The 11689-nt window shown below is 35.3% G+C and overlaps 2 protein-coding genes across 2 annotated transcripts; both read right to left on the bottom strand.

Moving 5' to 3' along the window:
- Positions 1-459: 459 nt before the first annotated feature.
- LOC128155175 (uncharacterized) lies at positions 460-4884 on the bottom strand. The gene is made up of 7 exons (XM_052816759.1): positions 4651-4884; positions 4487-4546; positions 3097-3225; positions 2581-2679; positions 1590-1652; positions 1278-1399; positions 460-680 (listed from the first exon to the last, which is right to left on the bottom strand). The coding sequence occupies exons 2-6, from the start codon at positions 4544-4546 to the stop codon at positions 1286-1288; spliced, it is 465 nt and encodes a 154-aa protein (XP_052672719.1). The 5' UTR covers positions 4651-4884; the 3' UTR covers positions 460-680; positions 1278-1285.
- Positions 4885-5292: 408 nt separating this feature from the next.
- Positions 5293-9113, bottom strand: LOC128157038 (heat shock 70 kDa protein 12A-like). Its single transcript, XM_052819392.1, has 5 exons — positions 9033-9113; positions 8022-8520; positions 7665-7889; positions 6853-7009; positions 5293-6492 (listed from the first exon to the last, which is right to left on the bottom strand). The coding sequence occupies exons 2-5, from the start codon at positions 8418-8420 to the stop codon at positions 5432-5434; spliced, it is 1842 nt and encodes a 613-aa protein (XP_052675352.1). The 5' UTR covers positions 8421-8520; positions 9033-9113; the 3' UTR covers positions 5293-5431.
- Positions 9114-11689: the final 2576 nt, after the last annotated feature.

Here is an 11689-nt window from a genome sequence, read left to right as displayed (position 1 = left end):
ACTGCAACATATTGACAAGCAAAATAAAAATGATTGAAAAAGGAAATACTTTACTGAACCTCAAATTTCTAATGTGTATTTTGATCTCTATACCGCATGAACTATGATTTTGTGCCTGGAAACACAGGGACCAAGCCCGTTTTAACATTAATTTCAATCTTTATTTATGGTTACATTGAAATAATTGTTAAAACGGGCTTGGCCCGTGCTGGAAACCATGGGCAAAAGAGATTACATTATATCCCAAGTTGCAGTGGATAAAATGTGTTTAACCTGTCAGTCCTGTTTTTCCGTCAGCAAAACTCCTCTTACACCGGCGCATGAAGTTTGTTGACACATTATCCATATGTGCATATTATCAGGAAATTTCGATTCCATTGTTTTTCTGGGAATTTTGATCCTGAATTTAGTTTGTTTTACCCATATCCCCTCCCTCTCACAAATTAAAATTAAGCTGTATTAGAAGAAATATGAATATATTTATTTTTATAAATCAATATATGACACATTTAAAATAAGGTTGTTCATGTAAATGCTGTCTAAATACTATAATAACGGACAATAATCTTGCCATATAAAATCTAAGCTTTTATAAAAACGTTTGTGTAAGATGCTAAAAAATCGTTGTTCCTTGGTATTCCCTTGCCATGCATGCATTACATCTTTGAAATAACAATGATCTAAAAAAAAAAAGAGAGATGCATGTTGTATATATCAAATATTATAAAATAGTTAAGTTCTCGATCTGAAAACAGATAAAGGCGCAGATTTAAATCCATGTATATTATACAATGACAACATTTATAAAACAAAATTGGGGGGGGGGGCTCAAAATAAACCAAGATTGACAGAAATTTTACGGGCATGTTTCTGCCCCCCATTTGCAAGATAAATTGTGTCAACATGCACGAAAAGTTTTGTAAAATGGAGAATTCACTTCTTGAGCTAGTTTCTGACAGCAAACCAAATGCTGTCAGAATATATATAATATGTAAACATGCAAGATATTTATATCAACATGCGACGTATTTATGTCTGCATGTGATTTGAATATGCTAACATGCATCATATTGGAGTAACTATGCCCCCCGCAGTTGTCAGATTTTGGCGTTGATAACGAAATTGACCCATATTAAGACATATTATATAAGAAGACTTGCATGCCAACATAATTACTGCAATATCTCGCATATTGACATACTTTTGTTGCATGTCGACATAATTTATCTTGCACTTAAAAATATGGCACCATAGGCTTCTCTTCAAATGACATGTACCTTTTTGCTTAAGAATTTAAAACCTCTCCATTGGCTGTGTCTACCTCCTCATTGGTTTGTAACGCGGAATATTCCAACTGACGCAGAGCAGACGCTGACTCCTCCATGAACTGGGTGTATTTCTGTGTGCAGATCCAAAAGGTTTAAGAAGTAAACAAAATATATTTTCAATTAAATAAATTGTGGATATAACGTATTTCTGTGTGCAGATTCAAAAAATATGAAAAACATTTTTTTTTAATAATTTAAAAATTGTGTCTTTTTTGTGTTTTGTTTTTAAAGAGCGGCACGTATATCATTTTCAATACCAACCTTAATTCGAGGGGCGTTGGTGATTAGTTCATCCCAGGAGACGTCTTTGTCGTAGGAGAATTGCTAGAATTCACGAAGAACTTTACACAGTTGAAACTTAATGATTTCTTTTGGTTATTATACCTTAATTTTAAATATCAATGGTTTCATAACTGTATCCACAATTTCGAGAATAACAAAAACAGCATGCAGTTGCAAGACAACTTGTCTAGAATTGATCGTGAAAATTCAGTTTCAGACAAACCATTTGACATTGCTAATAAATTTTCATATTAATTTTTTTTAATTCGAATAGTAAAACCAGAATTGCATAGGAACTGATTGTTCTGAACTGTTCTTCCATTCAATTTACACCGAGTGCATTATAGATACAATATAGCAATGTTTATTTAAACGACTAAAGTTAAATATTTTGCGGAGAATACTTTGCATATATATATGCATTTACAAGATAGCCAGTTCGTGGTCGAATATTTTTGCAAATACTATATAGTAACTTCTCGTTTCATTATCATGGTAAATTAATCACATATGTTCAAATTAATGTCGCTATTAAGTGTACTCTTGGGGGGGGGGGGGGCAATAAAATATTGTGTGACTATCGTATAGACATGCAGGTGTTGTATGTGTACATTTTCTATTTGGATAGTAAGTACATAAGGAATAAGGAATCATTCTTTGAATATTATGAGGTGATAATTTTGCATGGTCGGGGCGTGATCAAATCCAATTAAGCCCGAAGGGCTTTATGATATATTTGATCACGCCCCGACCGAAATTATCACCTCATAATATTCAACGAATGATTCCTTATTACTTATATTTATATAATTTTAGGCCATCGTACGATTAAATATAAATATAAATAAACGAACCCCGCTGGCGCCTCAATTTGGCGTCATTTGTATTATGGGTTATTTAGTACAAAATCGATACGTAGTGTTATCACAGGCAAAGACACTGGATAATGTAAATATATACATATACATACAGTGAGTTTTTGTCGTGTTATTAAATTGTCGCTCTCCGTCCCGGTATCTTCGATCTCATTAAATGGATTACTCCTGCTCATCCAAACTGTGAAAAATTTCTGCAAGAATAAACATGGTTTTCAAAATAAACGGAATATGTAAAAAATACTTTTTCTTCATCAGTGACTTAGCTGTTTCGGAAAGTATAATTTCAGTAATATCGGTAATACGGGAATCCAGACTTTCTTTTACTAAAATATTTTACTGCAAACATGATTGTGATAATCTTCCGATCCCTTGTAGATCTAAGTCAGCTTTGGTCGATTTTGGTTTGAAATTTGCGAGCCTTTGCGCATTCTGTCTTTTAAAATATATGCTTTGTGTATTTACACCTTTGAAAAAATTGTTTCGACAACGATGATGAAAAGGCATTTTACTAATCGGTTAAATATAAAGCATTTTGTAAATTTTTTATTATTTTTTTTTTAAGCAAAAAGTCAGCTTCCTTAATTTTTCATTTTTTTTGTGTTTCCTACCCTTTGCTGTCCCCCCGCAATGGCGTGCAGCGTGTCGCTTTCGGCAGTCTCTCTTTGTAGGGCCAGCATTCGAACCCTCATCTCCAACTCCTGAATAAGACTCCGAGGGTTCTCTTGAGTTGCCAATAGCTGGGCGAGATTGAAGACTTATTAACATTTGCATGGAGATTTGCACGTAGATGAATCGGCGTTTTCATATACATATAATGTTACTTTTTAAAAAAAAAGTATATTAAAGCATTCAAAACATGGGAAACATCCTTACACGCAAAAGTGTTTCCTATTACAATTTATAGTTATTTAATTCAATATCATTTACAATTTGCTTTTTTATATCGATTTGGCGCATTACGTTTACTACAAGACTTCTTTTTTCTATACATGTATAGGTCTTCTATAAAGCAAATGTCTTCCCACAAATGTTAATTTAAAAATAAAACTTGGTGTTATGACACCAAATTTTATTTTTAAATAAACATTTGTGGAAAGACACAAAGTGCGTTAGGCTGTCCAAAGTTAATTCTATGTTTAACGTTTCCTGCGGGCGTGTTTGGAAATAATGGTTTTGGAGAAATCGTTGTTTCAAAAAAACAAATAAACCCCAATTTCCAGTTTTATTTCTTTTAAGAAATGAAGATAATAATTTTTCTATTGATCGACGTATCAAAGAAAAAATTGACCGGAAAACTTCATCAATGCGCGTAAGATAGGAAAGATCATTAAATAGTTAGTTTACAGAAAGCTGGAACGAACTCACTGTATTTTTTATTATAGTCTGTCCCAAGTTATTGCTTCCATCAATTTTTGATGATTTTTAATAAAAATACACATACCTGTGAAAGAAATACAATTGAAATCGATGAAAGGGAATATATCCAAGATATCTTCATTGAACAATTATCCCTTTTCACTCATAAAATTTCACGGGAATGAAAACAATTTTCTTACGGAGATTTGTAATGGGAAATGTTTACATCTTTTCTCCATTCGGAATACACTCGGAATACATCGCGCAATTTTTTAACATTATCATCCGGGCTTATTAATGGCTGATGCAATGCAAAATCTCCGTAGACTTTCAATTTTTGGATGTGTATTGAAACCTGAAGCGGTAGAAGGGGCATTTCAAAACAGATAATCTGGACATTTTTCATATTAGTGGATGAACTTAGTTTGAGCACAAAGGTATTTACTGTTATTGAAATATCAAGCAAAAAGTGGTGGAAGCAAAAACTCGGGACAGAGTATAATATAAATGAATAAAAATCATTGTTTGCAAATTTTGTTTGTTTTGATTTTATCGGTGTTTTTAAGGTGACGTTAAACGTGATATTAACTTTGGGCAGCCTCACAGTGCAGTAATATATATTATATATGTACATGTATGTACCTGTTTCAAGCCCACTTTCTTTGTCCATCTCGATTTATATTTTCGACCTCTTCTTTGCATCTGAAGTAAAAGAACAAAATTAAATCAGAAATTTGCAAAGCATGATAAATATTTTCAATTATACGAAGTATTAATTAGTTTGAATGAATCACAGTGAATCATACCTTATCTGAGCTGTGATGGTAACTTGTTTTTCACGTTGACGTTTTCCTATGACGTCATAAGATGCTACTGTTTCCTAAAACTTCACTCATCTTTGATTTGACGCCAGCATATCGCCGATAAATTATTCGACAATTGTACATTTTATGTGCGCATCCTAAACAAGCCTCAATCGTTTATGTCAAAATTGACTTTCGTTTGCGTTGAATAATTGTCTTCACAAACTTAAAAGTTGAGAGTAAATGAAAGAAATGATATACTGTATACCGGGAAAATATTCGCCCCCGTTTTATTTCGCCCTCTTTCAGCGGGCAAAAAGACTAGGCAAATTCCAATGACTCAAATCATCTCCCTTTAAACAACTGTGTCACCTCGAATTCAAGACGGGGTGAAACTCTTTGCAAGTGTAAAGGGCAGAAAATGACATGGGGCGAAAGTTTCCCTGTATACAATAGTTGATTTTGCTTTTTAAACGTATGGTTATCACATTTTGATTTGTTCTTCAATTTCTTGCCATTCCAGTTTTTCAAGAAATAAAACTGATAGTCTATACGTATGTAGAGATTTAAATCCTTTTTTCTTTTGCTTACGTTCAATTCAAAGAATGGGGTTTCCAACTTGATTAATTATGATGACAAATGGACCAAGGTAGCAAAAAGTTTTATTCAACAAGCAACAAACAGTGCAATCATGAGGTACACGTAAGCTCAGATATATAGAAATGTCATATCACAGCTAATCATTAGTAATATCAAAACGGGCCTTTGGAAAAGTTTATTAAAGTTAATTATTTTTCAGCAAGTCAATAGTCACCGACACTTTCTCTTTCGAGGATCGGTCTCTTCCGGTCACATGTAATTCCGTGTCGCCGAAGGCCAAGGACACATCCACAATCCGGTCAAGGCCACCAGTGGTATCTGGCATGTCAACGATCATTGTTCCAATTTCTCTGCAGTCGTCATCCACATACATTTGGTCCGGATTGTTTGACTGGTAAACGTTCACTGGCATTACCGTCTGATTTGGCTTCACGGGGGACACTTCGGTGGTGACTCTCTGTCCCACTCGAAATGTCTGCCCACTCCTGGCGAGGACGTTAAACACATTCTTACAAAAGGGGGTCCCGTCAATCTCCGTCCTATATTCCGGAGGATCTCCGTCTAGGAAGTAACGGAGCTGCCGGGTGCCATAGGTGAAAGGGCTGACTCTCTCTGAAACAATAAGTGGGTTCTCTCCGAACAACACTGCACCCTGCAAAACAGCTAGCCCAGCTTCCTGTGGGATGACAACCCTGAAGTCCTTAAACTTTTCCCTCATGGCTTTCTGGATAATTTTGCAATCTGAAAACCCGCCAACCAGAATGATATTTTTTAAGCCTTCAGTGACAGGGTCCGACACCAGTTCTTCGACGTGACGCAATATGCTGTTTACGGCTGGTTTGAACATGTCCATCGTTACTTCTAAACTTATTCGCAGCTTTTCAAATGTCATTTCAAGTTTTTCTCTGTATCGACCTGATGACATAGCAAAGTCACTCAAACTTTTTCCCTTGGTCTTTTCAAATAACTCTATCAGTTCACCGGGCAGCTTTATCAAAATTCTTTTGTGTTCATCACCCGTCAAATTCCTCTTTTTCTGTTCGATTTCTCGTTCCAGGTCTAATTGAGCTGCAGGATGTTGCTCTCTGAATTTTTCCATCAATTTGTTGCCCACCAGATCTTCTATGAATTGGTAGAACCGCTGGTTGACGTGTAGGCCTCCCCACGCCCCTCCGCTGGCCTTTGTGATCTCCTTCAGGGATCTGTCCGGTAGGACTTCGCGCACTGTAACGTCAACGGTCCCTCCTAAAACAGAAAGAAAGAAACTAATCAAAGGATAATAAAGAAAAGGTACCGTGTTTTAATTGCACACTTTTCAAAGGTTTTGATTGAGCTGAAGTGAATTTGTTTTTTTTTGCCTTCATAGCGAATATTGCCCTAAGCAAAAATTTCAAATATAACGGTAATTGAATCCTTTTTTGCGTTGTAAATTGCTTTAAAAGTATCTTCTTTTCGAGAAGTTTGTTTTCGACAAAATAAAAAATTTCATTTAATAAAAAAAAATGTCTCAGATAAATAAAAACCCAAACGATTATGATAGATTAATCTTACAGCAACTTGAACTCTGTCAAAAATCTTGAATTAGTTTGTTACAGCATAACTCACCGCCTAAGTCGACGATCATGTACTTGGTTTTGGGAGAAAAGGCCGATAGCCTGGACTGATTCATATCAGTATGAACCTCAACATTCATTTCTTTGACGTAGATAGAAGCAGCCTCAGGTTCCAGCGCCAGAAGTAGGTTATCTCCCTCGATTCCAGCCTAAAAATGAAAAGGATTCTTTTGTTCGTATTGACAAATATGTACAGTGGTGTAGGAAAATAAGCTATATTTTGGAGACTCTTTTTGATTAAGGCACCTTCAAATGTTTTGGCTACGTGTACATGTATATATCTGACGGGTGGATTGAAGGGTGAAGACAGATCTAGACACTCTTGGCTCAAAAAACAATATGGGTACAATAGTTATTCTTTTCATATTGGACAAACATTTTAGATGCTATTTTTCGTTCTAATCATAGTTTAGGGAAACTAAAGAAATGTTTTAATGAACCACAAAAAGAAATATTCAAGGTAATATGGGACACCTGTTGATATTAATGTGGGTAAAACTACATAATAATCAAAATACTTTGACCGTTTTGAAATTTTGAAATTTTAAAATATTTGACCAGAAAAAAGTTTTAAAATTTTTTGAAAGGTAAAAATCATAAAAGCCCCCAGCGGGATTCGAACTCATGACTTACAGATTCGTAGCATACGCACTAACCCATTGCGCTATGCAGTTAGGTAACAAATTCGGGAAAGAAAACTTTTATAAAAATAAGCTTGATTTTATTTCGATCGGAAGTACGTCACGATATGAAAGTACCACATACCACCATAAATGCATGTTATTTCAAGCAAATCTGCCTTACTTCCCGAGCGGCTTCACGCATGAACTGTTTGGCGGGCTCTTCCCAGATGGCGGGAACCGTTATCACCCATCTGATGTTCTCCGTCTTAAACTCAGTGTCAACTTTCTTCCTCTCGACCATTTTCATTAAATCATCTTTCATGAACTTAATGCAGTGAGTAAAAACAAGTCTCGCCGAAATTTCTTTTCCATTCGAATCTTTAATTGTGGTCTTGCTGCACAGTCCCTACATTAACAAAAATCAAAAACCTTTACAAAGATACGCTTTTATTTTTTAACACGTTGATTTTACACAAATGATAAAGAAGGTTGTTTTTTTCTAAGTAATACTCAATATATATATCTACAATGTACTCACTTCGTCTCTGTGCAATATCATTTTAAAATGCTTGAAAAACCGCCAGTTTTTTGGATCTTCACATTCACTAAATTCTCTTTCTGCTGTGTAACCAAAGGACTGAAAGTCTCCATTAGCCTCTAACAGAACACACGTTGGAGCTTTCTCGGAGGGCAAACAGCCGCCACCTGCCTCCTCGTTCCACGATTTGACGTAAATATTCTTGTGGTTTTCGATTCCTATTAATTTAAATGCATAACCGGAATATGTAGTTCCAAAGTCCATTGCGGCCACCATTTTAATTTTAGAGGATTCTTTGACCGGACGTTGTCTCTCTTCAAACACGTCATCTGGTAACTCCTCTAATCCAGACCCTGGTTCAGTTGGCATCTCCTCTGGTATTTCCTCCAACCCAGACATTTTGCGTTATAAACTTCGGTTTTTTTAAAAATTGAAAATACGAATTCGATTAGTAAATGGTCCTACAGAAACAATTTTCTTTGTGTCATTTAACGTCATTCTGAAAATATACAAAATGGTATTTTACATATTTCGCCTCGGTTCATACACAGTAGAAAAAAATCCGCATGAGTAGCCTTCTATTAACGAAACGGAATAATGATATTAGTTTATATACTGTTAAAGTAATATATTAAAGTATATTAAGGTGGCGTCGGAAGCAAATTGAAAGTGGGAAGGTGTGGGGGGGGGGGGCAAAAAGAGTGTGTGTCGGGGGGGGGGGGGGGAGGGGGGGGGGCTTAGCCCCCTCCCCCCTCTGTTTTGATGCTTATGCTGGGCTTTCACCACACAGTGCATACAGTTCTCTTCTACATAAAAATACAATTAAAAAGTTTCATGTGATAAAAAGGTACCTATGGCTAAACCGAAAGTTGATTAATAAACAAGACAGTTAAGCTCAAACGAATGTTGTTTTGAGTCGAAATAATGCGATTAAAAAGGTTTTCTTTTGATTTCAATCACACAAATACCGGGTATCTGTTGAATTCTGAAAAAAATATCAAAATCTCTTACCCGAAATACCCTTCATAATATCTACGATCCAACATACTTTCTTAATAGTAATCAACAGGACAGTAAGTTATGGAAGCCAAGAAGGCTTATAAATAAATATTGGATTTTCTTTAATATCGTACTTAACCCGCTACCTATAAGTCGTTATCGAAAAATACGGGAGTCAGTGTATTTGGTTACGACCGAATTGGAGTTCATTAATGTAGAAAAAAAGGCAAATTATGCTAGTGTCGGTCTCTTTTCCACACAAAAATACAAATGTATGTACTTTGTGGTTTTTTAAAATCCGTTTTCATGAATAACAAATTAAACTGACATTTTATATTTATTATATTTACATCTACCGAGTATGGTTTTCTCTATTTCTTACGGGAACTTGGAACCATTTTAACAAGGCCTTGGACTTTCAATAGGATGCAACTATCTATTTCTTGCGTCAAAGAGAGTTCAAAATGACACTGGTTTCAAGCGAAATATACACCGATTGCGTAGTCTTAACTCAAAAGCCAGACTTTTGTTGATTTCAAAGACCCATGGCTGAATGGCTAGCAATGAAATAGACAGGACGAGGCTACGTCACATTGCTGTTTGACACAACCGTACCCAAAGTCCAAGCTCTTGTTAAAATGGTTCTATATTATGTAGTAAATCATAGGCTTCCCCTTTTTAAAGAAACAGCCAGACTGAAATCTACACGCCCCGTTTATCGTTTGGTCGAAACCTACAGCGATCATAGAAAAGTCACGGACAGCACGATATAATCATAATATTAGACTCATATTCCCACAGGAGACGATTTGGCCGTTTTTTTAACTATCGTACTGATCGATGTATGTTAACAGTAAATTAGTGAATTTTACTTACTTTTTACAATGAATTTATTAATTAGTTTAAAGAAAGATGTAAATATAAACAATAAAACGCAGGTTATGTATTTTTTTTCCTGCAATGTCGCCACCTTCATGACCCGCATGAATCGCCAAAGAAAGCATTTTATTGTTTAACTAACTTGGTTGGTCACGTGATCAAATCTATTCGTAGTGATATCTCCGACAAGACACTGGAAATGTAAATGTATTTTAATAATTGGTTTCAATTTCATTTTAGAATAAATTAATGAATAAATTAGAATAAAAAATAAATAAACCGTCACGTTATACTATCTAAGACTATTTATTATTATATACACTACCATAAAATAGTTTCTCATAGGCCTACTGAGTTGTCCGTTTCATGTGAAGGTATACGGTAGAACTCTTACTAACCAGCGTCCAGATTGACGATAAAATAAAAACAGTAAAATCGAATATTCATGGTCAGTAATTAAAAGTACTTCAATAAGCAGAACATAACTTAGAAGGAACAGTAAATTCTCCATATATGTGAATAATTAGAAATATTGCGCTTAGTTCTTGCAGCTTGCTTTTTTTAAAAGCATTTTGATTAAATTATTTGTAAGTATGCATATGAAAGCATAGGTGCTTGAGGACAGAACCATATTCACCCCCCTAAGGCCTTCCACCCCCCCCCCCATCCCTAAGTATCCAGACCCCCGGGACTTTACTCCTTTTTCAATCAAATTATCCTTTTTGGCCCTAGTCACCCCAGCGAATGTGTTCGGAATATTTTATTTATCGTTGCCAAGTATAATAATATGTAATAAATCCAGAGGTGCTTGAGACTTCTCCGAGACTTGTTTAGTTCCTGTGAAATTTCGAGCGGAAGTTTAGATCTAAGTGTTCGGATAATATTCTCATAATACGTAAGTACTGGTGGTTTTTCCATATCATATCATTCTTTTATTTATGTTAAAACATGAATATCTATTTAGATATGTGTCTCATTTCATAATGTAGCGGTTATCTAAACTAAACGAAGATATTCAGAACAGAGTTATCGATCGTGTTCAACCACTCTACACGTGGTTGAAAATACAAACATTGGGTTGCTTAAAAAAATCATAGCCATGTTTGATGCTTTTGGTGTACAATACCATGCTTTTTAACAAAAAATTGGGGGCCTGTTTTGTATAAGAACTCAGTATATGCAGGCACGTAGCATCAGGGGGCCGGGGGGGGGGGGGCACTTTTTTGCGCAGCAAAGATTTTTTTAAAAATTTATACATACAAAAAATTGAATTAACATGGAGTTGCCCCCCCCCCCCCGAGTCTGGCACCCCCCCCCCCATTTCAAAAACGATGCTACGTGCATGATATTTAAGGAACATTCGGCATAAAAGAGCATAGTCTGTTTCACTATTGATGCTTTTATAGGTCAGGCGCGGATCGAAATTCTTAGGGGGATTGCTACTAAGCATGTTAACTGTTACAAAAGCGACAAAAAAACATATACTTTCTATTGTCACATTTATTTTTAATACTTATTTCATCCACCAATTAATGAAGATAAAGTTTAAAACCAATAAACGTTTAGTTTTTATGTTTGAATACAATTAAGTACCCAGATTCCAAGAAATAGACTACATGTATAAACACCAGACACGATTTTAAAACCACTAAATTTAAGTGACAATGCCATTCACAGGGGTGCTAGTAAGACATATTTATAAACTAATTCATACATTTTTTTTTATAGGATTACTTATGCACTTTATAGGATTTTGTTTATGGCGAGAATATATTGCTGGTGTCACGTTC

This window comes from Crassostrea angulata, chromosome 7 (assembly GCF_025612915.1).
Source record: "Crassostrea angulata isolate pt1a10 chromosome 7, ASM2561291v2, whole genome shotgun sequence".
NCBI lineage: Eukaryota > Metazoa > Mollusca > Bivalvia > Ostreida > Ostreidae > Magallana > Magallana angulata.
This window is presented reverse-complemented; position numbering and strand designations above follow the sequence as displayed.

Bases quoted from the DNA above. Each gene is read 5' to 3' on its own strand.
- LOC128155175 (XM_052816759.1), bottom strand. From the start codon at position 4,546: ATGCAAAGAAGAGGTCGAAAATATAAATCGAGATGGACAAAGAAAGTG. The intron at 2,680-3,096 runs GTAGGAAACACA...TTATTCTTGCAG, and splicing joins TTGCGGGGGGACAGCAAAGG to AAATTTTTCACAGTTTGGAT. The intron at 1,653-2,580 runs GTATGTATATGT...CGTGAATTCTAG, and splicing joins TAACACGACAAAAACTCACT to CAATTCTCCTACGACAAAGA.
- LOC128157038 (XM_052819392.1), bottom strand. From the start codon at position 8,420: ATGTCTGGGTTGGAGGAAATACCAGAGGAGATGCCAACTGAACCAGGG. The intron at 7,890-8,021 runs GTGAGTACATTG...TTGTTAATGTAG, and splicing joins TGATATTGCACAGAGACGAA to GGACTGTGCAGCAAGACCAC. The intron at 6,493-6,852 runs GTGAGTTATGCT...TTTCTGTTTTAG, and splicing joins CATGATCGTCGACTTAGGCG to GAGGGACCGTTGACGTTACA.